The 26650-nt window shown below is 42.9% G+C and overlaps 6 protein-coding genes across 6 annotated transcripts; 3 read left to right on the forward strand and 3 right to left on the reverse strand. All coding sequences in view use genetic code 12, as the record gives it.

The window, feature by feature from the left end:
• Positions 1 to 6721: 6721 nt before the first annotated feature.
• Positions 6722 to 8914, forward strand: LODBEIA_P33550 (uncharacterized protein; the record flags this gene model as incomplete). Its single annotated transcript, XM_066973456.1, has 1 exon — positions 6722 to 8914. The coding sequence occupies one exon, from the start codon at positions 6722 to 6724 to the stop codon at positions 8912 to 8914; it is 2193 nt and encodes a 730-aa protein (XP_066830293.1).
• A 264-nt stretch (positions 8915 to 9178) lies between these two features.
• LODBEIA_P33560 (uncharacterized protein) lies at positions 9179 to 11488 on the forward strand (the record flags this gene model as incomplete). The annotated part of the gene is made up of 1 exon (XM_066973457.1): positions 9179 to 11488. One exon carries the CDS (start codon positions 9179 to 9181, stop codon positions 11486 to 11488), a length of 2310 nt encoding a protein of 769 aa, XP_066830294.1.
• A 130-nt stretch (positions 11489 to 11618) lies between these two features.
• LODBEIA_P33570 (uncharacterized protein) lies at positions 11619 to 13289 on the reverse strand (the record flags this gene model as incomplete). The annotated part of the gene is made up of 1 exon (XM_066973458.1): positions 11619 to 13289. One exon carries the CDS (start codon positions 13287 to 13289, stop codon positions 11619 to 11621), a length of 1671 nt encoding a protein of 556 aa, XP_066830295.1.
• Positions 13290 to 14895: 1606 nt separating this feature from the next.
• LODBEIA_P33580 (uncharacterized protein) lies at positions 14896 to 16470 on the reverse strand (the record flags this gene model as incomplete). The annotated part of the gene is made up of 1 exon (XM_066973459.1): positions 14896 to 16470. One exon carries the CDS (start codon positions 16468 to 16470, stop codon positions 14896 to 14898), a length of 1575 nt encoding a protein of 524 aa, XP_066830296.1.
• A 380-nt stretch (positions 16471 to 16850) lies between these two features.
• LODBEIA_P33590 (uncharacterized protein) lies at positions 16851 to 22115 on the reverse strand (the record flags this gene model as incomplete). The annotated part of the gene is made up of 1 exon (XM_066973460.1): positions 16851 to 22115. The coding sequence occupies one exon, from the start codon at positions 22113 to 22115 to the stop codon at positions 16851 to 16853; it is 5265 nt and encodes a 1754-aa protein (XP_066830297.1).
• Positions 22116 to 24499: 2384 nt separating this feature from the next.
• On the forward strand, positions 24500 to 26638 carry LODBEIA_P33600 (uncharacterized protein; the record flags this gene model as incomplete). The annotated part of the gene is made up of 1 exon (XM_066973462.1): positions 24500 to 26638. One exon carries the CDS (start codon positions 24500 to 24502, stop codon positions 26636 to 26638), a length of 2139 nt encoding a protein of 712 aa, XP_066830298.1.
• Positions 26639 to 26650: the final 12 nt, after the last annotated feature.

Genomic DNA, 26650 nt, shown 5'->3' on the forward strand with positions numbered 1-26650 from the left:
AATTTAACTCCAAAATAAAAAATAAATAAAAAAAAAATTGAATAAAACAAAAAAACAAAAAATAAGAAATTCTTCTGAAACCAAGTGAATTTCTCAGTGATGTAGTAAGCAAGTAGTAGGAGAGAGAGTAGTAAGCAAGCAGGCAGTAAAAGCATAGTGGATATATGTCTGGAAGGTAAGAACTGGCATGTAGAGTGCATAAAGTGTTATGAGTGATGGTCAAGAGTCGTAGTGGTGGTGGTGAATATGTAGTAGTTTGTAATTAGTACATGGTACAGCCTAGAGCAGCGACAAGTTGTATGTGCTTTCGGTGAATAATTTGTTCATAGTTCCCTCTACTATGACTAGTACTGCTGTTTGGTACTGCCGCCGGCACTGGTTGTAGGGTGTTTGGGTGGTTCGTTTCTTGGTTCGTTGGTTCTTTGGTTAGCGCACTGGATAAACGAAAATTAATGGAATTAGATTAAATGTTTTTCCTTTTTTGAAAAAAAGTGGGAAATGTTATACGTGCCGGTAGGATGATGATTCCACATTGCCATACAACTGCAAATAGTATAGAGAGTAATAACGGGTGATGGCGATGTTACCACTACAACAAGAACAAGGACAACAGGTGAATACGAACTAACTAACTAACAATGCCTGGAGAGGTTTAAAACAAACATTAGACTCAAGTGCAACTTACCCCATCTTCTTCTCCATCTTTTTCGTCTCCTCCTCCTCCTCCTCCTCCGATTTGACCCGCCTAATTGTTTAGGCTAAGAGAGGTGGGGAGTGTGCGGTTGTGAGTTCAGCAGGCTCTTCATGTGCTAGTTTCCCCGTATTCGGTTACCGGGAAAGGCTCGTGCCGCCTTACCCCGAGTCTAGCAGAACCCACATTTGGCAAGTGCTTGAGTTAGTAAGTGAGGGCAAGAGTGTACTGTAACTGAGCAGTTGAAATTTTTTAATTTTATGGTGCATTTCCCTTCTGGAGTCAACAAAATGTTTTACCCCAGCCTCAAAATGTAAAGGGCGTGCACTTTGGGCCCAAATTTTTTTTATATACAGCGGATGGAAAAGGCCGAAGCGGGGAGGTTAAACTTAGAACTCACAAGAGAAAGCGAGGAAGCAAAAGACGCTACGCCACACACACACACACTGCTGTTACATTCAATCGAGACATGACAAAGATTGCAATCACCTCGGAGCTTTTTAAGGGGGGGGGAGGAGGATAAGAGAGGTTATAGCAATATGCTTATCCATCATTCACCGATGATAATACTCCCGGTTTCTTTGGTGCCGTGGGATCTCTTGAAACTCTCCCTTCTCGGCAACTTAACAATGTATGCCACACGCGTATCGAACACTCTGCACCAAATTCTAAAACTGCCCCGTCAAGAAAGCTTCCGGGGGCTTTGCCAGGCCACTTGATTTCTGGATACTAGAGAAGTGAAAAGAGGGAAGGAAAAAAAACGAAAAACAGCTGGAAAGTATTTGACAGACGAGATCGGTATAGACTACCCGCGGGACACCGCCTAATCCACCGGAAATAGACCAAAAAATATCAAAAATAAAAAAAAAAGGCATTTGAACTGCCACTTTACTAAAGTGTGGCAAGAGATTGGTCAGAAAACATCTCCATTCCTTTTTTTATCGTCAATGGATCTGTTCTTGCAAGTCATGCGTCGAGTGAAGGAGAATAATATGGAAGTCCTCAAGTGTTACTTCTCACGAGCTAAACGGATATGTGCAACTGTTCCTCTCTAGAAGGTCTGTACCACGTCGCAACAACTGTGTTGTTGATACAACAATGTTGAAACCTTCTAGCTTTTGGTCTCTCTTTTTTCTTTGTCTTTTGCTTTTAAGGTTGTGGCAAATACAGGACTACCTTTGCTTCAACTCTGCTTCCTGACGTTCAATGTTGCAATCAACTTCCTCCCCCTTTGTCTTGTCAATCTTGTCTTCTCTAACAATCTCTTATCTCGTGTCGTGGAAGTTTTTGGATGATAGCAAAAGTTTAATACCACTGGTGTCAAAAAACAAAGAAAAAACCACCTTTTCTTTTTCAACGGTCAACCTTCCTTATCGAAGACACGTGCACTCGCAACTTTCCTCTCTTCATGCACAATTGTTGAGGAACTTAGCTTAAACAGAAAAACCATCAAATGCAAGTTTCACTCCTGAATCTGTCTAGTGCACATTGACTGATGAACGAAATCGGGCATACGTGGAAAAAAACCAAAAAAAAAGCCACCTAGCCACTTGCTTTCTTTTTCCACATCCAAGCTTGGGAATCCAATTCCCGCTAGAGAATAGTGCAGTTTGCTCCCGTATATTCGTGTTGTCGTTCTTTGCAGCTGACTGCGCGATGAGTGGCTTGGAGTAAGCGCGAAAAGGCTGATTTCATTCCAGATACCTGGTTCCCCATGGCATGCTCTTGTAGATATCCGTGAGACCATCCATGTCTAGTGCACCAATATCGACTCATTTTTTTTTTGACATGGCCATGTTCCTGATTCAAAGAAAGCAAAAAAAAGTAAAAACCGAAGTCGATCAATAAATCCCCACATTCTTCGAAATGCAGATTAGGTGAGTAAATCCAAAGTCATCATCACCCCCGCTTCCCTTTTTGATGCCCTGTGATTCTCCACATTCCGTCCTCGTCTCATTCTCCTTCATGAGGTCATCAACGCAAGGTGCACCAACTGGTACTCATCAATAAATGTGTCGCCTTCCCTCTCATGCCTCAGTTCCACCTTGCTTCAAGAGGTGTACTCCCCTATCTCTTTATTCTTATTACAGGCGGCAATTGAAAAAATCCCAAGCACCGCGGCGTGCCCTCCTGTCACTGCAAGAGAAACGTGTTGTTCTTCATCCTTATCCTTGTCGGAATTCTAACTTCCTCAAGGAAAACATGGGGTAGTAGCTCATCTTCCTGTTTAAAAAGAACTTTATTTACTTCAGGAGCTGGGATAATCGATCCAATGAGCTTGCTTGTACCGAACCAACCGCAGATTCTTTTGCAATCAAGCTCAAAGAACAAGGTTTTTGAAGGATTACATGCAACGTCAAACTATACAAATAAAACAAACTTCACAAACTTTACAAACTTTAATAGTCGGCCATCCTCGAACCCACTTAAAAATCGTCAAATTTCCGTCTTTGTTGCTTCTTGTTCGATCGCGTTAACTTTAACTTTAAGTTTAAGCTTAACTGTAACTGTAACTTGATCTGTAAATTGGTACAGGCAAAAAAAAAAGCGACACTTGGTATCATCTGATTGCGAAAAAAAAAAAAACTAAATTGTTGCAGTTACAAACAGCAGACAAAGTTGCGAAAGAAAAAATATAATAAGAAGAAACTCCTAAATGCCGAGCAGCACACACACACATATAAACCTCCTCGGTGCAGAAAAAAAATGAATTTGAAAAAGCACGCTCGAGCGGGCTGATGAGTTCTCGGCTATGGCTAGGAAATGAAATTAGGCGAACAAATGATAGGAAAAAAAGAGCGAAAATTCGTGACATTCTTTTGGCGTAAACGTCGTGGCAAAGTTAACAGAGAGAGACGCACTACAGTAGCGTTAACTGTTGACGATGGAGACCACACAAATCTCTTGACTTCTTTTGCCCGGTTTTTACCTCTTGGCCCGGTCCACATACAGGAGGTAGTTCTAAGCGAGATGCATCCAGGCTATGGCAAATGCTCACTCTATGACGACACTCAAATACCATAAATGTAAAACCCATCTTGTCTCACAGTCCAGTCTCAGTCTTACACACACACACATATACACCCCTTCTCCTCTGCAAAACCGGTAGATCTAAGGCAGATCGGTTAGAGTGGAACAAAAAATTTTAATTCCAATTTTTTCACTTTTTTTTCAAAATTCGTTTTTCCAACTCAAATTCGCGCCCCCCCCCCCTCCTCCTCCTCCTCCTCCTCCTTTCCCCAACTCCAACCCCAACTCAACCATCCCTTGACACTCGGCTCTCGCACATTAAGAGTTCTTTACACTCCACAACCACCACTACACAAACTGCAGCCCATGCAAATGTAGGAGAGGGTCACTGATACGATAATAGAGTCTTGCTTTGCTCAGCTTTGCTTTGTGTCGCTCCGGGCTGAAGAAATCCCAGCAGTAGATGCTTTCCTAATAGGAAACAAGAAGTAACAGGCATAGCAGCACGCCTCAAAATATCGTCCCTAGTTTCCCCACTCGCACGGCATTTTTTCTGGATTCTCGAGTGCGTATATGTAGTGTGATTCACCATGAATATAACCATGGTTAGGCTAACTCAGGAAATGAAAGAGCTCGGATTAAATTTGGCGGCGCCTTGAAATGTTCACAATTCTGCTCTGTTTGTTCCGATGGCCGTTTGTTCGTAACCGTTGCAGTAGAACTTCTTGTTGTTTCACAAGCACACCCGGATAACTATTTTTGGGCTGAATTAGATATGGTGTTTCTTTGCATTGGGTCAAACTAAATGCTTAATACCTTTTTTTTGTGGGGGGGGGGTCTACGAAACAGATTTAGCCAATTGCACAAGGTGCTTTACTCCCTATTCACACAGCTGGAGATCGGCGGTCCGGATGGTCGATCTTTTTCTCTTCCCCCCCCCCCTCTCTCTGCCTCAAGTACGACAACTTTGAAAGCGGAGTTCGCTTGCTTGCTTGCTTCATTAAGGTTCACAATGTATCGGACTGTACCTACACGGACTCGCAAATGAACTCTCGTATTACAGCTTTCGATCAAAGTAGAAGAAACTTGGCGCTAACACAAGCGAGTGAGGAGAGAGGAGAAACCTTCCACGTCCAAATAATTACTATTATTATCGCCAATATCATTATTCGTTAATATTGTATACTTGTTCAGGAAAACGGAAAAAAAAGTGCCCGAACCTTGCAGGAAGCCAAGCTCCACATCAACAAAAGTTTTCTCGCATTTGTGTCTCGGTGTGCCTTGAACAGTGTGAGCTTCTCTACCTCATCCGGAAGATGTCACACCCTGTAGCACAAACTTGGTAAGTTGCCGCTTTGCCATCCCGTGCACTTTTGACCTTCTTCGCGGACACACCGCTCCATTTGTGAGACACATCTTCTCTTGTGGGGGTAAGTGGGGGTGCGAGATGTTCTCATAATTTTTTCTTTTTCCTTCTTTCTTTTATTTGGGGGGGGGATTTTTTTTACTATTCGGGTTGTCTTTGCTAAATGTGGGGGAGATTTTTTATTTTGCAGTTATCCTAATTTCGCCTTCGGGTATGTATTTTGCATCCCAACAGTGGAAGTTCACAAATTTTACCCGTTTCCCTCCATTACGAATGAGATGGACTTTGATTTATCGGGTGCGAAGTATGGAATATGTCATTGACGAAGGTTTTGCTGTTTGGGGTAGTGAGTTACGGATGTGACACCGACTTTTTCGCCCCCCTCTCCACCTTCCTCCTCTCCTTCCAACTCCCTCCCCCTTCCCCTATTGCAAAGGTTCATCGTTGATCCGTTCCTATTTTGATGGAAAGTTGCTTATGTATTCATGCGGTGGTGCGTGATGCGTGGGGTTTTCTTTCATCCATATGTATGTGCACTTACCATCAGACTAAGGGTCGCCACAGTTCATTCGGCCTGGCAGTTAATCTTGCTTTCCATGGTTTTCGTTTTCTCTCATCTCTCATTGATTACTGGGCTGAGGTGGATTGTACGTGAGGAAGATGTGCTTTTTTTTTCTTGTTTTTTTTTTTTTTTGCAACCTGGACAGACACAAGGTTGAGCTTCGTGGTTGCGAAAAATCTTGTGTCGAGCATTAATGGAGAGGGCAATACTTTTTTTTTTGGTTTCGCGGGGTGCTATGCCTCTGGCTTCGATGCATTGGAATCTCAATAGAAGAGCATCCCAAGTGGCAACCTCTTTCGACGACTCTACAACGAAAAACTTCCCTGTGTGTTTTTAGAAGAAAACACCGGATTTTACTACCTCAGCCACCGCGTTTGCAGTTGCGTTTGCAGTTGTCCCCACTATTCCCTCCTGGTTGTAGAGTCGAAGGATGCAAATTATCTCTAAAATTGAATCTACACCTGTCCTCACAAGTGATTGCCGTGCACACGCTGGGACGATACCTTCTATTTTTTCCCCCTTCCTTTCTTTCCCTTCCCTAGTGCTGGCGCCGACACTTGCTTTGAAAATAAAATTGGGACCGAATCTTCAAACTTGTGCCGTGAAGGGCGCTGGCCGTCCTGCATAAGAGCTGAATCTTGCCTCTGCTCAAATGCCTCGCCAGCTGGCCACAGTCAGAACGCGTTCGCTGCAAGAAGGGACCCAACTACGTATAAGTTTACATCTGGTGACACGCCTCTACGGTCTTTTTTCACGATACAATTTCCCGGAACCTCGTGTTTACGATCTCTTACGAAAGGATCGTGGCGCTCTTATCCGCATTCTCTGTTCTAATGCCATGCTCTACTGTTACTCTCTCTTTCTCTCGATGGTCGCTCATCAGACGGGGCAACCATCGAGAGACGACATCTAGAACAAACTACCACCTTGCAATTTTTCAAAATTTTCCACTGCCATAGTCACACTTTTGCAACACCACACTTTTCTAATTTTTTTCTTCCTTCAAACCTCTCTTTGTCTTTTTCATTTGCCATACGGGAACACGTCACATCACAGCAGGGAAAGATAGAGATTCTCAGAATTATTTGCCTCCTCTGTTCCTCATATGATATAAATCAACAATCGTTACATTATGGCTCTGTCCAATCCCAACTCTAGATTCCAAAAAGACCAAAGGTCGAGCTCAAACAATAGCGAGAACCCCATGGCCGCAAATCATCGTGCCCAGGCGTCGTCTCCTTCAGCAAGACTGTCGACTCCAATGTCTTCCACATCGCCGCGTGGAGTACCTCCCAATCCATATCTCAATTCCAAACCCAATTCCAATAGCAACCTCAGCTCGATGAGCGGCCAACGTCCCAGATTGCTGCTGTCTCATCGATCTCACGACTCGTCATCTTCCACTGCTCAGGACTACGACGACCACATTTCTCAGATAAATGTCGGCAACTCCTACAAGAACATCGACTTGAATGTCATTGGTAAGCATTTGGTGAGTCCAGAAGATAGCTTGAAGCAACAAGGCGGGGATATTACTCGGAGATTGTATCATCAAATGGAAAATGTTTCTGAATCACCCGGCCACAGCCATGGCGGTGAAGATGCAGACTCTGCACGTGGTGTTGCTAGTGGTGGCAATGGAATCGCTATAGGTAACCCCAAGAGACGCACCAGAAGTACCTCCTTTTCAGCCTTGGAAGATGCGCGAAGAGGTTCAACTGCAAGTGACATCAATGTCCCCGGAGGATTCAGAAGAGAGTTTATCATTCAAAAATCACTCAAAAAGAATGAAGAGCCTCCAAACTTTCTCACCAAGAACTTTATGGAGTTCTTGAGCATATATGGACACTTTGCCGGTGAAGACTTTAGCGACGATGACGACGACGCCAGTAAGAGTTTTGATGACGCCAGCTTGAGTGACTCAACCAGAGTTGGCGGTAGTGGCGACGACTATGAAGATGTCTTTGACGAAGACTCCAACTTGTTGTTATCGCCAACTGAACGAAGAGGCTATGGATCTACTCACCACATTCCCAAACAGCTACCACCGCGTCGTGAACCTCCTCCAAGAGGCACCGCTACAGTGGCCAAGACTTTTTTCCTCGTGTTCAAAGCCTTGGTGGGCTCGGGTGTGCTATTTTTGCCCAAGGCTTTCTACAATGGAGGGTTGTTGTTTTCAATCATTACGCTTTCATTGTTTGGATTCCTCACTTATTTTTGCTACATTGTGTTGATACAGTCGAAACAGGTTTTGAAATTGACCTCCTTTGGCGAGTTGGGGTACAAGACGTATGGTGCTCCATTGAAGTACTCTATCTTGGTGTCGATTCTTCTCAGCCAGATTGGGTTCGTGGCCACCTACATTTTGTTCACCGCGGAAAATATGATTGCGTTTATTGAACAATTTGTCCTGACCAAGCCCGAATGGCTTAATCGAGCAAACGTTGTCATTGTTCAATGTGTATTGATGATCCCCTTGGTGTTGATTAGAAACTTGACCAAGCTCTCGTTAGTCTCGTTGATTTCATCCGGTTTCATCATTATTGGTCTCTTGATCATTTTCTGGTTCTCGGGATTAAAGATCTACTTGGAAGGTGTCGGACCAAATATCGAAAACTTCAATCCAAACAGTTGGACAATGTTGATCGGTGTCGCCGTCACTTCTTTCGAAGGAATCGGGTTGATCCTCCCCATTGAAGCTTCCATGGCTGAACCCGAGAAATTTCCCATAGTTCTATCAGTCAGTATGGCAGTAATTACCGCGATTTTCGTCGCGATTGGTGCCGTGGGGTACACTGCATTTGGCGATAAAGTAAAGTCCATTGTCATACTAAACTTGCCCCAGGGAAACATTGCAGTCCAATCAATCTTGTTTCTTTACTCCATCGCCGTGTTCTTATCAGCTCCATTGCAGTTGTTCCCGGCAATCAAAATCGGGGAATCGGTCTTGTTTAGACACCGGGGCAAGCAGCGAAAGGGAGAAACTAGCTCAAATTCCGATGGGAAATTGTACCACCACTCGGGAAAACACAATCCTCAAGTCAAATGGTTAAAGAACGGCTTCAGAGCACTTTTCGTGGTGGCGATTGCCTTTATCGCCTTTTTGAACGCCAACAACATCGACAAATTTGTCTCGTTCAACGGTTGCTTTGCTTGTATTCCATTGGTGTATATCTACCCCCCGCTCATCCATTTGAGATCGTTGCGAAAAAAGGAGCAGTATACAACTGCAGACCACTGGTTGCCAATATGTGATTATACATTGATTATTGTTGGTATTGCAACAGTCATTTACTCAAGTTATCAAATCATATTCCTCAATTAGAGCTTAGAGATAGAATATATATATACATAACACTTATAGATAGTTGGAAAAACATACAAATAAAAGCAAAGAGCTTGAAGTTGGTTATGAAGGATGGTGACGATGATGACGACGCGGTGCCAAAATGTTAAGTATTGTAAATGTCAACAATTTTGTCACACAAGATTCTCTTCTCCCTTCTTCGATTTCCACCACATCTCTCCATAACGTCAACCCCGACCACCTTCCAAAGCGAAATCCCTGGGTTCATTTTTTTTTGCAACCATGCCCATTGAAAAGAAAAGGAAGGTAGACGACAGCGGACTGCTGTCGGAACTACTGAACTCCTCGCCAACAACACCAAATAAACCACGGTTGCCAAAGAAACTCAGTTGTCAACGATGCCGACTACGGAAGATGCGATGCGACTTTAACTCTCCGTGTCTGAACTGCACCGCCATGAAACTCGAGTGTGTTGAGACGACGCAGGACTTGCGAAAGAAAAGACCGCCTGCGACGTATGTCAAGACATTGGAATCTCAAGTTTCCAATATCAAGCTGTTTATCGAGTCGTTGCAAAGATTGAAAAATACAGAGGAACAATTGGGTCTTTTGAAAAACACCGATTTATCTGGTATTTTGGATGGCAGCTCACTTGATCCTTTGCTCTCGCAACAACAAGAACAGCAGCAGCAGCAGCAGCAACAGCAGCATGATCATCACGAGCAAAACGACGATGTTGATGAAACCAAGGCGATATATGGCCCCACCTCGGTTTACAACAGCACCATAATTACTTCCAACGGCAACATCTCCAATAAAAATCCTTCTTCCAAAAGAGAGCTTGAAGTTAAAAGCATCAAGGATTTGAACAAGGATCCCGAGATTTTGCAATGTATCCATTTATTCTTCACCTGGCAATATCCAGACCACAACATGTTCATCTTTAGAGAGGCGTTCCTTTTTGATTTCTTTAACCCGACGTTGACTAGCATGTACTGCTCCAAGGTGCTAGTGCTCAGTATATGTGCCCTTGGCTCGCGAATGTCATTGGATGAAAAAATTTACAAAAAATCAAAAGACTTTTACAAGGACGCCAAGAGTCTCTTGTTGAATTCCATAAGTCAACCCTCGATCACGTCGTTGCAGAGCTTCATGTTGCTTGCATTCTTTGACATTTGCAACGGACTGAATTCAAGCGGGTGGATGTTATCTGGAAACGCAATGCGAATGGGGTTTGACATTGGGTTCCAGTTGAACCCCGAAGTTTGGTTTGTTAAATCAAAGGAGAGCTTGAACAAGTTGGACGTGGAAATCAGATCGAGAATATACTGGGGCTGCTACATGGCAGACCACTTTATAAGTCTCGTTCTAGGGCGTCCTTCCATTTTAAAGCTTTCCGATGCCTCGATTCCTGAAACCAGCGATTTGCCCGACTTGGAATGGATCGATGATTTCACTTACAATGGCTACATCAAAAACAAGGGCAGTTCATCTAAAAGAAGAAAACCACCGGCAGAAATTTCCCGGACAACCTATACGGCCAAAGTTGAATCGTATATAAGCGATCCTTTAAATCAAATCATCAATCTCATCAACATATCGGATAACATGTTGAATGACATTTTCACCAAATCCGACCTTGAGCATGAAAAAGCCAACAACACAAACGATGACTTGAACTTGGGTTCGAGGTTGGGGAAGGTGTTTGATTATAACTGGCAAATAATGCGATGGAAAGAGAATCTTCCCGGAGATTTGCAATGGAATAGGAGAGCATTGATCGAGACGGGTGAAAACCCGGCATATTCTGGAATCCGGTACTACTACTACATCTTGATCCTATGTCTCAACCGGCCTTTTATAGGCTTGGAGTCGGAGACGTTCCCCACCAATAATCATTTATCTCCCAAGTCCATTTGCTTGAGTGCCATTGACGACTTGTACGAATCGGTGAATAAATTCGAAACGGAACATGGCTATAAGCGAGCCTCGATTTTCATTGTCTATGCTTCGATATTGTCAATTTCGATCATCTTGTTGACCAACTCCACCATTTCACAGTCCAACGAGTATAGTGAACGGTTACAATTCTTCATGGGTGTCCTCCGTGGCTGTTCCAGAACTTGGAAACTTGCTGAAAAGTCGCACAATTTGATCAAGGAAAAGTTGAAGCGAAGCTATGATTCGGAAGATTTGAAAATAATAAGAAGTCAAGGTGAGGAGATGTTGAGAAATACAATCAGGAATGCGCCCTCCTCCATCGCCAGCACAACCGCCACTACCAACGACCTCACTACCAACGCCAACAACGCCATCACCACCAAGAAGAACGGCAACGACAACGGTGACAAAAAAAACGCAAATGCTGCTCGTCCAAGCACAAGCATTGGCTCAGTCAGTAGTATCGATAACTCATCCGCAGTCAAACCTTCTCCCATCTCATCAGAATCATACAGCATCACCAATCCCGATTTTCTCTTGGATGACAACATTGATTTCCTTGGCGGTCCGCCGGTTCTTATGACATCGGATCTATTCAACGAGGATTGGGAATCCTTATTCCCAGATTACATTTTCCATTCAAAGAATTGAGAGCAAAGACTTTTTACTTTTTTTTTTCTTTTTACAACTCAGTTGTGATAATTTAGGTACGTATATGTAAAAATAAAAAGAAAAAGAATTACCTCTTAATTTTTCTTTTTTTTTTTTTTTTTTTTATTCTTTAACCATCGTTTACTTTAGAAGAAGCTTCAGCTTGTTTAACCAAGTTTTCTGGAGCGTCAAACGTATCCAATTTGATTTCAACTAATCTAATCTTGTCATTGACGGCAAAGGCATCGTCTTTAAACAATTTTTCAATCTCGCCAATCTTGCCCACGGTGAAAGTTTCAAACTCGGTAGCTTTAAATGTCTTTAACAAATCAGTGTATGCCCATTCCTGGATCGCGTTATAACCAGCTTCTCTTCCATGAATCAATCTCTCAATGGTGAACCCGCTATTATTCAACACGAAAATGTAAATCTTGTTTTTATTCCTCACCATGGTTGAGATTTCCTGCACCGTCAATTGCAAGGAGCCATCACCCACAAACAAGATGACTCTTCTTGTAGGGTCAACTTCTTCCGCGGCAATGACTGCACCTGCAGCTGAACCGACCGAGTAACCAATGGACCCCCACAAGACTTGCGATATTCCAATGACATTCTTGGGGAATTTCGTTTGAATGATTCCAAAGTTGGAAGTACCGGTTTCAGTGACGATAACGTCACCCTCTTTCAACCAAGAACCCAAGTTCGACCAGAGCCAAGCCTGGGTGATCTTATGTTCTTGGGGCAATTTGACTGGTTGTATCAAGTCCAATGACGTTTGGAATGGTTTATAGTCAGCAGTAAGCTTCTTCAACTCGGGTGATGCAACCAATTTACCAATTAACTCCTTCATTCTAATCTTGGGGTATTGGGCATTTCTAATCTTGGTGTAATCGGAATGGAACTCGACAACTTTGGAGTTGGGAAGTGAATATGAAAAAGAGCCCGTGTTGAAATCAGACAAGACGGCTCCAAATGACAAGACCAAGTCGGCGCTTTCAACCAACTCCTTGGATCTAGGGTAGGACAAATCGCCAAGATAAACACCAATATATCTTGGGTCATTCTCATCGATATCTCTTGAACCTTTCGACATTGGAGTACAAGCAAAGTTAAAGTTGGTCAACTGGATGAATTTGTTTGCCTCATAAGTGGCATTGTGTCTACCGCAACAAGCATCAACAATGATGACTGGTCTCTTGGCTTTCCCAATCATGGAGAGAATCTCAGAAACCACTTCGTCTTGCACCTCGACGTTATTAGGTGGCGGAGTCAACTTCAATGGCTTATCCAATTCGCTTTTTGGCACTTTCAAATTAAAGAAATTAGATGGGAATGCCAAGTATGTAGGTCTTTGGTTAATAAATGCCGACTCGATAACTCTGTCAATTTCAGCAGTTGCGGTAGCAGGATCCGACAAGGCCAGGGTGGTGGCACTAATGAAGGAGGAAATTTTACCAAAGACGGTGAAATCACCGTTTCCCAAAGTATGATGCAACAACAACTCCTTCTTTTGCGAATCGGTAGATGGAACTCCAACAACATGAAGCAAGCCCACATGTTCGGAATAAGCACCAGCGATAGCGTTGATGGCCGATAACTCACCCACACCAAAAGTGGTAACGACACAACCAATTGAAGATCCATCTGAAGTAAAGCCATTCTTGACACGTGAATACCCATCAGCTGAATAACCTGCGTTTAATTCATTGACACTTCCGACCCACTTCATGCCTGGAACATCGTCGATCTTGTCCAACAAGACCAAATTGAAGTCCCCTGGAACTCCAAAGATGTTCTTCATGCTGATTGGTGGTTGGTTTAACCTCTCGAACAAATATTGTCCTAATGTGATTTCTTCTCCTGACATTGCAAACTAACAAATCAATTGATAGGGGGAAGGGACGGGGACGGGGATGGAGAAGAACTTGTTTGTTGATGTCGGTGAAAATGGTCAATTGGTGTTTTTGAGAGGATTACAGATAAATCGAGGGGGTTTATATATATATAGCAAGCCGGATTGCACACAGCACGGGGGCCTAAATATTTGATAGATTTTTTATCCTTTCAATTGCTGTGGTAGAAGGAGCTTGCTACTCCGACGATTCAACTAGTTTTTTTTTTTTTTTTTGTCTTTTGTTCTTTAAATTGGTTTTTGATTTTGCAGATTCGGGTTAGATAAACCATGGAGATCTCTATGTTCAGGAACAGGCTCTATTGGCCATGTCTTTCAGGGTCGGTGTCGATATCAGTTCCTAACGAGAGCAAACGGAATAACTCTGAAAAGCCCCCTAAAAATTTTCCGAGAATATTCGTCCCAATTTGCAGCAAAGTTTTTTTTTTTTCTTTTATTTATTTCCGAACAAAACTGCAAAAAACAAAACAAAAAAGAGAGCAGGAACAAGACTGTTGAGATATGGCCAGTTCTTTCCCACACATTTCGAGTGTTGCATATATATACAGATTATAAGTTTCTGCAGCGTAAGTTAAAATTGAAAAAAGAAAACCCAAGTACCATGAGACTGTTGGGTCGTGAGAGTAAAGTTGTGAAGTACACTTTATCGTGAACTGTTCCAAGCAGATCGGGGCACATAGCCAGGTAGGAAACTCATTTCAACATAACGCAGCAGCGATGGTAGAGTCAAGAAGATAGTGGTTAGATATGCAATCTTGTGGCTCCAAATTGAAGAAAAAAAATGATTTCGCCCAGGATCGAACTGGGGACGTTCTGCGTGTTAAGCAGATGCCATAACCGACTAGACCACGAAACCTGTTTTCTTGCAGCAAGAGAGCTTGCTGTTGAAACCTGTAGACTAGTATCAATACTCGTGGCCTTTTGCCTCAAAGCTATCGCCGCTTGATTGCTTATAACAACTAGGCGCATTGAATGTTCAAACTAATCCATTTCTAACCACATGCTCACCTAATTTTTGCAGCGAAAAAGAGATTTACTCACCTCTAGCCTACTCTGTACGCATTGGACAGGTCATTGGATTTAGGTCACTGTGTATATATTTAATCACACTACGACAGGCAATGCACGTGCTTATTAACTATGAGCTTGAAAGAGTTTAACCCAACTCGGACGAATTTTCAACTGAAAATGTTCTTGCAAAAAAGCCGCCAAATACCGCTTAATATTCCGCACGGTTGAACCATCGCCAAAGTCCCCTCAAACTTTCTGTTAGACAAGACTATACTTCAAACAAGTGTGTAATCACATTAAGATATTTGTTGGTGAATTAAACAAAAAATGGGAGTCATTAAAGTCTAACGTAATATAGTACGGCTACGAGGACTGACAACCTCTCAAAACCTCCCTAATCTCCTGCGCTGAGAGAGAAATTGCATTCACGACACCAGTGGAATACTCTCAAAAAAAAAAAATCTCGTTTATTACTTTCTATCATTTAGGCACTTTCATTCCAGATGGATTCTTCAACAAAGTAGAACCACGAGAATGCGTTCCAACTACTAACGACGCCAACAGCACAGTATACACTGTAAATCATCAAGTTTAAGAATTCGAATTTCTTCAAAATCGGGTACTTGTTTTTAAAAATGTCATTGATGGTTGTGACAGTTAAAATAGCAATGAATAGCAAGATGTACCCATTAACCATTCTATCAACTAGCCCGCTCCCGTCTGTAGACTTGGGCACTCTGACAACTTTTCTGAAATTAAAGTAAAAAATAATGTACCATAGGAAAGTGTACAGCACTTTAAGCAACCACTCATTTGAAGTGAAAATGAGTGGGAACAAGGACCCATAGCCGCAAGCAACTAGTAAGTTGTAAGCTGGCAACAATTTCTGATCCCGTGCCACTATCAATGTCATGGGGAAAATAACCAACAAGATTGCCTTTTCATGGACATGCCATCCAAATAGGAAAGAAGCAAAGCCACACAACGTGATTGCGCCAACAAATCTTCTATAAGTTGGCTGCAAGAAAAGAGGAATCAACGCCATGACTTGGTAAAACAATGTCAACAAAAAAGTAAGTCTCGGCGTTATCTTGGGCAAGATGAAAAATTCAATATCTCCGACTATTCCCCTGGTGGAGGTGCGCAACAAATCTTCATTACCCAACAACACGGGGTCAAACTGGAAAATTCCTTGCAAAATCAAGCGAGATACAGGGACACGTTTGTAAAGTTGGATGAAAGCTCGGTCAAAGAATGAATATAGTGCCCACATGTTTGGTGCCCAGTAAGCATGGGTCAATCCACGACTGAATGGGAAAAGTCTCTCTAGCATCTCGGGCAACGTATTGTAAAAAGGGACCAACGCAACAGTAAAAACGGAAATAACCACAACCGCAAGCTTCATAAGGTTCTTCCACTGTATGAGGTGCACCAAATTAACAATTAAACTTTGCTGCTTCTTCTTCTTCTGCTTCTTCCCTCCCCAGTGAAGATTCAAACAGTAGGCTCGAAGCAAAAAAACAAATACCGCTGGAGCCAAGTACAAGTAGATGTGCTTGAAACAAAGCAACACGGCAAACCAGAACCCGCACCAGAGATACTTTTGCAATCTGGCACTGTTTAAGCAAAGCAACAAGATTCCATACATCATTCCATTGTATTGGAAATGAACGTGGTCAATCAACAACAACCCTGGCGACAAGGCAAGACTTGCAGTTGCAACATACATCCGTTTCTTCATGGACAAGCTCGACGAGGTATCAATGATCCATTGGAGCGCGATAAAGAGCACAAGTTCACTCAAGATGACCGTGAGCCTTTGGAAATAAATCGTGGGTAATCCATACTGGCCAACTTCAACTATATCCAAACATCCATCCTGCTTAACAACAGAAGGCACAAACTGGGACAAGCCCCATTCAAAAAATGCAAAAAAGGGAGGGTAGTCTAGCGTCCATTGCGACGTCTTCTCAACATACCACTTTGAGATTGGCAAGTTGTGTGTTATTGCAAGCCAGTTCCTATGCACGTCAAAGTCCGTCGAGTGGTATCCCACCATAAGTAAGAGTTTGAGTGCAAGAGACACTACCCATATGTTTCGAAGTGTATATGGCCTGTCATTTTTACTGTCACTGTGTTGCTGCTGGTGAATGGACTGGGTGGATTTGGTGGACATTGATGATATATCCAGATACCTTTGAAATATTCGGGAGTGTGTTCTTTTTGCAAAAAAAATATATACAAGTGTGGTCTGCATTTGCGCTTCTCTACATTTGAAGCGCGCTCGCCACGCGGAAAGTTTACCAGGTGTTGGTGAGCTTTATACGCTACATGCCGTTGCAGGCTTTTGTTCAAACAGTTTTCAATCATGAGCTATTCATCAAATTCATAAAAAACATATACATTTCTTTTTTTTTTTGTTTCATTTTTTTTTTTTTTTTACCATTTCAACTCTTCCAAAATTTTGTCCTTTTTATTAATCACCAGCCTCATCTCCTGCTCTGTCTTTACTTTGTTGAAGTACACTGTACAGTCCCTGTTGGTACAATTGTTTGTGTATTGCGGCATAGAGCCACCAGGTAAGAATATGCCATGGACGCAATTCTTGCACGTATTCTCATGAGCAACTAGTTTCTGCTGCGAGCTTTTGCAAGTCATCATGAGATCTGTTGCTAGTTGTTGAGGATCATGTGAACATTTCAGACAAATGTACTGACTACCATCTAGCCTGCTCCCGCAGACTAGACAAGAATCGTTATACGGATTCGTGAGGTTATTCTTGGTCATCTTGGGCATCTGGTTGTACCAGCCGCGAACATCCGCCCCCATTAAATTAAAGATTCTCTCCAAAGGCGGGATTAGCACTCGCGTAATATAATACTCGTAATCGAGCATCAATGGTTTTATCGTACTGAAAGAACTTATGAAATCTTCAGGGAACATCACACGGTCTTTGATTCTGGTCTTTGTCGGGTCTCGAACTACAACATAGGGGATCCGCTCCTTGTACTGGGGCTCTTTTCTTGGATCCTCTTCGACGGCTTTGCTCGCCAACAACGCACCAGGTGGCAAATAACGCTCATCCTTGTAAGCTCCATACTTGACCGCTTTCGCAAAACAGAAGTCATTGATTGATATCTTGTTGGTCATTATTTTGTAAAACTGCTTCAACGTGTAATTCTTAACCTTGGACAAGTTCTGGGTTTCAAACAAAATTCTCAACGCCTTTTCAGTGACTTTTTGCTGAGCAGGTATACCATCCCTTCGCACGGTTTCGATACCTTTGGCGTCAAACTTTGGCATCTCCTGGGTTTCGGATTCAAACGAGTAGCCAACATATCTTTTCTTGGCCAACAAGACACATGGGTGGTATACTTTTTCAAATTGGAGCTTAATAGGGTCGGGAAAATAATCGGTTACAATTTTGGCAATTTCTCGACCCAGCTTGAATGCTTCGGCTTTCGATTTCCCAGGAAAATAGACAAACAACGAGTCTGTATCCCCATAAACAACTTTTGCTCCGTGGCCGCCATTTTCAATCAACTCAACGGACTTTTCCAAAATCTCTCTCCCGCTTGAAACAATTGCATCGGCAATGTCTGGATTGGGCATCCTCCCGCTGAACGTGGCAGAAGCGTAGCCATAAGTAACATTAGCAATCAATTTCAATGCCGTCTGCCTCGAATTGTACAATTTTTTCAACTCTGTGTCATCTCCAAATAATTTCATCACGTGTTTTGTTTTCAAACGGATATTTAAAATCTCTTCCAACATCTTTGCCAACACCGACTTGCGAACTGAACTTTTGACAAAGGCAAAACCGTTTGGCGAGACATTAATGGCATCGTCATTTTTCAACAAATCAATGATACCCGATGGTAAGTTCAAGTTCTTCAAGTACCCGATATTGTTCTTGTTCGACTTGAAGTTGTGCAATTTGCCAATTATTGTGGAAAAGCAGTAGTTGTAGGCAATCATGATCGAAGGGTACAAGGATTGGAAATCCAAAACCACCAAAGGCGATTTGTAAAAATTGGATCTTGGCTCCATCACTAGTGGAATGCATTCAATGGGTCTCATTTCATGAACTTGGTACTTGGAAGGGGAGTTCAACAACAAGTTCTCCAGCTTTGTGATCCGTGCCAAAATAGACTCAACTTTGTACTGTGAACCACGATAAAAATTGGAGTTGAATTCGATTCCAATCAACCTCGAATGCTCCACGTTTCTCGTAATCAACTCCTGAACTTCTATAATCTTCAAAGTCAATCGAACCCGCTCGACAAAGTACGAGATAACCACATACAAGTTTTGGAAGTTATCACTTTGAATCCACAGCGAGAGCTGATGGGGCAGGTACCTTGGCAATGAACGGTGCAACAAATGGTAACAAACATTCTCCAAAGTATAGCTTGTGAGAGCCATGTCCGACTTTAAAATTCTCCACACATTCAAGACATGCCTGCCATTTATTTCAATGTTGGCCGTGTGTGTATACCCCCACTTGTCACCCATCTTTCCATTACTCCTATGCGATCCCCTGCTTAGGTCACTCAAGATGTTGGTGTCAAAGACTCCTCTACATCGCTCAACAATGTAACCCCAAGAGAGGGCGTTTACTTCATACCCTGACAAAATATCTGGATCAAAAATTTCAACGAGCTCAACGAGCCTTGCCACCATTTTTTGCTCGTCTTCAAAAATGTCAATGTGCTGTCCAAGCAATTTCCCCAACCGTTGGAGGAGGTCCACTTTCAACTTTTGATTGTTGTAAACCAACACTCCCGACCTGTAATTAAAACTGTCAAACATGCCGTTGGCGTCATCAAAGGAATAAAAGATGAAAATGATTGGATCACGCAAAGGGTCAACTGAAAGTTTCGAATTTGGAGGGTTCGCGTGTATCTCCATGTGGAAGCAAGTTAGGTAATTGAATTCGTCTGGCTTCCTGGCAACCTTTTCCGAGTTGTAACTATACTTGAAATCATTCCATTGGGTTGTACCAACCTCGATCTGAGACCTATAGCGTTGCTGCTTTTTTATATTTTTTGCCTCTTCCTCCACGAGCCAAGATGTGATGGCCTTTTTAGATGGCGCAGTAGGGAGATATTGCCAAGTCGCGACTCTGTCCATAGTGGGGACACTCTTTGGTGGCTCCAAGTCTTCCAGACGAATCAAATTTATAGTCGGTATAGTCAGCTTATTCTTTACTGGAGGTTTTATCTTCTGGTTGGCAAAAATAAAAGGCCTGCTAGGAAGGTCATCGGCCATATAGTAAAACGGATCGGTATAGTTAATCTCCGAAGTTCCCGAGGACTCAAACACACTTTTGCAGTTTCCTTTTCTCAACTCAAAGGGGACCTTTACATTGTACATATTGGGTCCAATTTCCAAGTTTTTTAAAATCGGGAATGTATTTGACGTTGGGTTTGGCGTTGATAAAAAGTTGTCCAACGAGGACATCAAATCGCTTGCATCGCTTGTGTTCTTGCGGGTTTCGATTTGGCTCTTGGCTTGCGTCATTGCCATTGTCATTGTCATTGACCTCACGACTGCCGCATCAAACTCTTCTGCCGACTCGTAGTCTTTCATTTCGTCCTCATCATTGTTTCCAGGAAGGGTCAGCTCGTCGGTCAAGTTAAGTTGAGAGGATGGACTCACTGAATTGTCGTGTTTCTTGATACAAGACGGTAACGGTTCGGGAGTAGTGCCCTCGTCTGTTGAAGCTCTAAGCACGTCAGGATTTGGATGTTTTTGCTCATCCACTCCGTTGTTAGCATCCACTCTGTTGTTAGCATCCACATCTTCATCAGCATCCTCATCAGCATCCTCATCGGAAACCTCTTCTACATCCTCACCCTCATCCTCACCCTCATCCTCATCCTCATCCTCAACCGATTCCAACTCCATTTCTTCGCTGTCCTTTTCTCCGTCGCTCTCTAGCAAAGGCAAGTTCATTTCAAATTGCTGTGAACCATTTTGCAATGGTGAAGAAGCCAAGCTTTTATGACGCTGCAGCAATTTAAATATGTCGTTATACTCACCCCAGATTAAAATGTCATCACCAAATATCATCCTATGTTTGTGCAACTGATGTCTCTTTTCAATATCAACCAAGTTGAAAGACGTAGGAAATTCATTTATGATACCAATTTTGTCACTTTTGCTGCTTTTTATAACCTTGCTTGCAAAATTGCCAAAATCGTACTTCAGCTCCCCATTTACAAAAATCATAAACTCCAACAACTCATCTAGCTGGCCCTGATTTGACCACTTGGTGGTGCCATTACCGAAATAGCTTCTCGTTGACGATTCCAAAACGTCAACCGAAACGTCATAGGTGGAATTTTTCAAACGACACTGGTACTTTAAATCATTGTAAATGTGTTTCAAAGAGGAGAGATAGATTTTGGGGCTTCCATCAAGTTCGTGCTTGTAACCGTGTTTTGGAAATCCAAATAATTCGAGATCCGCTTTGTAACTTTTAAAATTCTCTCTTTCAGTGAAATCATCATGTAACTCCCTCGGTGTAAGCCAGCTTCGGTTGATTATTCCATTCGTTGTAATGTCCACTTCCAACATTGATTTCCCCATCCTTTTAAAACTTTGGTAATTACCGCCATCGACAAGCACATTGTCAGGTAGAATAAACTTGCCTAGAAACTTTGTTAGTGACAGTAGCTGAGCCGGTGTGTAGACATTTTTCAATGTCTCTGTGAATATCGGAGTTCTAAAGTATAACGCACGCGTTTGAGGTCCAAATCCAGCGGCATCTCGATCCACATACAACCATCCACAACCAAATAGATTGTAATCCGTCAAGAATTGGAGGAGAAAAGGGATATGGACCTCATAAGTGTATGAATAAGATGGTTTTTTGTTGCTCTTCTTTTCCTCTTTTACCTCCTCCTCCTCCTCCTCCTGCTGCAATGTTACAGGCAGCGACACCTTGTTAAAGTCAACCAAGCTAATCTTGTTTTCTTGAAACATCCTTGCAAGCCGGTTTTTGTACAAGGGCGAGAGCAACGATATCTTGTAACATAGCTTATACCCCAATTGAAACCCATAGATTGGAACTGCTTTACAAATTGAAACGTTTGCAATGTATCTGCGGAGTTTAGCATTTCTCAATGAGCTAGTTGTCTGTACTCGTACCTCTGCTTCTGCTTCTGCTTCTTCCGCGTCTTCTTCCGCGTCTTCTTCCAACTCCAACTCTTGCTCCTCGGTGCCCTTACGACCTCGGCGCTTCTTGAACGAAGCCCTCATCACATTCTCGAGAAACTCGATCACCTCATTTATATACTCTGGACTCTGCAATTTCTCATAATCTGTATCCTGGCAGTCCACATAAAAGTAGGGGTAGAAATTATGAACGTGAATGATTATATTGAAAACTGACAACGACGACGCGGCGGCGGCCGCGGCGGCGGAGGCTCCTGCACTCTCACCAATCTTGCACTTCTTTCTAGCCAGGTTAGTATGCTGTTTGTTTTCATGTCCAACCGATACTGACCCGTAGATTCTGATGACGGGGACCTGAGAAACTTTCGTATAGAGTTGATCAAGCTTTGAGGGATAAGACTGATACGTATCGTAATCGTTGATCTGGATCTTCAAAGTCGATAACGACGCGTCATGAGTTGACCATTCGATGGAGCTAACGTCAGAAGTCACGTTTGCTGTCGGATCATTGCTGACGTTCATAGAATGCACATTGTTTTCTTTTTCGACTGTTGGATGCCTTGAATTCTGGTGTTTGAAGTAACCACAAATTGCTTGTGGCAAAATCTGTTGTAAAATATATCTCTAGGTGGTTTGAAAAGGAGAGAAGAGAAACAAACCAAAAAAAATCAAGAAACCCAATTGTGCTGCAAAACTTGACATTTGACACATTTTCGCGGGGCTTGTTCCAAATGAAGATGTGCACATGAGTGTAGAGAAGCCCTGAGTATATAAGAATACACCGTAGCTTGGACCATGTCGAAGCCATTCGAAGTAGATAACAGGGGGGGTTTCGCTTCTTGGACTCGTGAGGGCAAGGCCGAGGGAAGCGGGTCAAAGGTCTGTCTAAGATGGATTATTAGCCCAGGGCCTGCAGCAAGACTCTTGATTTTACAGCACCAACCCCTCTTCTCCTCCCCATCCATTCCCGAGAGTTTCAAGTTATCCAGCTCAAGTTTGTTTACCCACACCTGCACGGGTGGTGTGCCAAACCAATATGCTGTCACACTGTCAGCAGCCGCGACGCAAGAGAAAGCATGTTTTGAGAGAGATTCTAGCTCCGAGGCGGGCCACGGAGTTCGGACCATCAAATGCTTCACCTCGAGTGCTGTCGTCCGTGAAAATAGCGAGCAAAAATACAAGAATAAAAAAAAAAGACCAGCTAGCCGTCAATACTGAATGATATATGTAGACAGGCGGGTTAGCATTGAAATCATAGCCACCGCATGGACATCCCATCTTGATTTGGAAATTCGGATTTAGTGGCCTGTTGCATTTGCTGTGTGTATGGAAAGGAAAAAAAAAAAACCAAAAAAAAAAAAGACTAACAAACTGGGCAATGAATTAAGCGGAAGGAACTTGTTCAGTTGCTACTCATTACGAGAGTTTGTTCTTCTACAGTCACAAGCTCAAAAGATGGAGATAGTGTGTACATGAGGGGGGGGGAAAGGAGTTCACTAGTATTTTCTTTTTTTTTCTTTTTTTTAAGCTTGCATTGCACCAAGGCGCTTCTTGACAGTAGTTTTTATATGAAGGAACCTTTTTTGCAACAATAAGGCTAGTAAAACATCGACGAGCGAAAATTTTGGGCTCCGTGTGGAAAAGAAGAGATATCGTGCGTCAAAGGATCATAATTGCAGGGTTTACTACCGGTATTCCGTTGATTATACTCACACCGGGTTGGTTATGGGGGGGGGGGGGGGAATTTAACTGCAAGTTGCGAAAAAGTTATCAATCTTCTTGCCTTTTTTTTTATTGGCAGATGAGAAGGACGAGATATCAAAGTTTGCGCTTCTCAGCAGTGGATCTTCAATGTTAGTGAGCAATTTTTGCGAGAAGAAGGAGAAGAAGAACCAAATTGAATCTCAGACTGTAGGGTCTGGCGTACCAGCGAGAGGATCTTTTGGCACAATAACGGTGCAAATGGCTTTCTGAAGCACATTTTTTGACTTTTTTATTTTTTCATTTTTTACCGAGAGACGGCAACAACAGTGACGGTATCGAAATGAATTCCAACTGTTGACAAAGCGGAATTGTTGTTGAACCTTTGAGTTGAAGGTTCAATAATTTTTTTTTTTTTTCATTCAAAAGAGAAACCAAAGAAGCAAAAAAAAAGAATTCAATAACCACACAGTCTGTTAAGTAGGAGAGACGGAGACAGAGAGACGGAGACAGAGAGAAACGGAGAGTGTTATACTGTATTCTACTCACATCTAAAGTTTATCAGGTCAAATTTCATTCATTTTCAATCAATCGCACATTGACAGTTCAACATAACAACACAACAGCACAGCAGCACAGCAGCACAACACAGCACAGCGCAACAGCAAAATACCGAGCCCAACCTCCGCTTCTTCTTCTCCAGTGAAAAAAAAGATCATCTATTATAAGGGGAGAAGAGGAGTAAGCAGCACAAGAGAGATTTGTTTTTTTCATCATCTATTCAGAGAGATACATATATATATATCCTATACATTATCTATTCATCTAGGACTGCATTATCGTCTTTTGATAACAACTTTTCAAGAAAGGCAATACTGTCGATTCATCATTAGTACTACTACTACCACAACTAGGAGTACACCAGAGACTACTCCTGGTACCTTAAATTTCTACACTACGGAAAGTTTATTTAGCCTTTGCTAAGAAAATTTACATGCCTACAAATTAAGTTATCCATCAAAGTACCAATATCAAACCCATATTCAAGTTTTATCGTCGCTCCTTAAAAAAACACCTAGTCTCTTTTTTTTCTATTTTCCATTCAATTATCATTTTTCGAGTTCCATTTCCCATTTCCCATTTTCCATTTTTTTTCATAGCAATTTTCTGTTCTACGAATCCATTGATCCATTCTTACAGTCACCATGTCATCGCATGTCCAGGAAAATGAAGATCACAATGTATCTCAGGTTGATGACAAGTTGCAGAACCTAAATCTAAAGAACCAGGCATCGCCCGATGCCGAAGCCAATAACCATTTGCAACCCAAGAGTGGTGGTGGCCCGCCACTTGCTTCTCCACCGATTCACGCATCGTCTGTATCGACGCCAACGCATACGCCGCTAAATAGTGACATCCAGGCCAGGTTAATGGCGTTTCAACAGAGAAGGTCGAAACCGGCGTCGGAGCCCGTCCATGTGTTTAATCCACTGCAGTCAACGCAACAGGGTCCTGCTGCGAGAGGACCTCCGCCTCCACACCATAACCCCGTGTCAAGCAGTGACTCGTTATTGGAGACGGTGGGACACCAGAACAAGTTGGGCGTCGAGTCCTTGCAATCGTCAACCATGGATATGGTAAAGGCACCTACTACTCCCAGCAGTGCTGCTAGTTCCAGGCTCAGCCAGAATTCTTCAATTACTCCTCCTAATTCAGATTTGCCCAACAGAGGAGGAGGAGTTGGAGGAGGCTTCCCCAGGCTCAATCTCAATGCAAACGGAACACCAACGCAAGAGTTGGGCAAGAAACCCTCTTTATCTCAAAGAAGAGGAATGAAGTTGAATACCAGTGCCATGCCACTAGGTAGCCCTTCAAACACTCCGCCATCATCGTCGTCGTCACCAAATTTACTCAATCCACCAATAAAATTGAACACATCCGCGATAAAATCGCCAGGCGAAGAGCAAAATTCACCATTTGCACTATCTATGGGAAAGCAGTTTGGAACCACAAATGAACTCTCAAGAAGATTATCCGAGAGGAAAAAGAAGCCCAATTTCAAGTTAAATTTGGACGACCTGGGCAGCGGAATGCCCTCTAGGAACAACAGTTTGAGCAAAACGACAACATCTTCCTCGAGCGACAGCAATCATGACTTTGGCAACCAGGCGTCCAAGAGCGATGGGCAATTGCAGGGCTTGTTTGCCAACTACTCGAAATACATTGACATCAAGTCTGGTCAGTTAAACTTTGCCGGAAAGGCCTCTTTGCATTCGAAAGGTATCGATTTCCTGTCGGGATCGTCATTCAGGATATCTCTCGACGAGTTTGAGTACTTGGAAGAGCTCGGTAGAGGTAACTACGGATCAGTACTGAAAGTCTTGCATAAACCAACGGGGGTCTTGATGGCGATGAAGGAAGTCAGATTGGAACTCGATGAAACCAAATTCACTCAGATTTTGATGGAATTGGACATTTTGCATAAATGCAACTCACCATACATTGTGGATTTCTACGGCGCATTCTTTGTTGAAGGTGCAGTTTACATGTGTATCGAGTACATGGATGGAGGCTCTTTAGACCAAATATTTGGCAACAACATTGGAGTCAAGGACGAAGCGGTGTTGGCGTACATCACCGAGTCGGTGATTCGAGGCTTGAAGGAGTTGAAAGATGTCCACAATATCATCCATCGTGACGTGAAACCAACCAACATCTTGGTCAACTCTGCAGGGAAAGTCAAACTCTGCGATTTTGGAGTCTCAGGTAACTTGGTTGCATCCATGGCCAAGACAAACATTGGATGCCAGTCCTATATGGCACCAGAAAGGATCAAGACTACGAGGCCAGACGATGCGACATACTCTGTCCAGTCAGATATTTGGTCATTAGGATTAACCATCTTGGAAATAGCATGCGGCCATTACCCTTATCCACCAGAAACATTTGGCAACATTTTTTCACAATTGAGTGCCATTGTTGATGGCGAGCCGCCAAAATTGGACTCGGCGATCTTCTCAAAAGAGGCCCAGTTTTTCGTCAAGACGTGTCTCAACAAGAACCCCGACCTTCGGCCCGCTTATGGGTCGTTGTTGCAAAACCCGTGGTTGGTGAGCTACAGAGGAAAAGAGACAAACCTCGATCAAATCGTGCAAAAGAGACTCGGCGAATTGAAGGAAGATAAGAAGAGCTCCTCATCTACGTCGACACGAAACGCGGCAAGTATACCGCCCCAGGCTGCAAAAGCCGAAAGCGTCAACTCCTTGTTGAAAAACAAGGTCAGGGCTCCTGCATTGCACAGAGGAGGTCTACAATCAGTGAATACAAATTTTCTCAATCGATAACGACATGATTCA

The sequence above is a fragment of the Lodderomyces beijingensis genome (assembly GCF_963989305.1).
Source record: "Lodderomyces beijingensis strain CBS 14171 genome assembly, chromosome: 4".
Taxonomy (NCBI): domain Eukaryota; kingdom Fungi; phylum Ascomycota; class Pichiomycetes; order Serinales; family Debaryomycetaceae; genus Lodderomyces; species Lodderomyces beijingensis.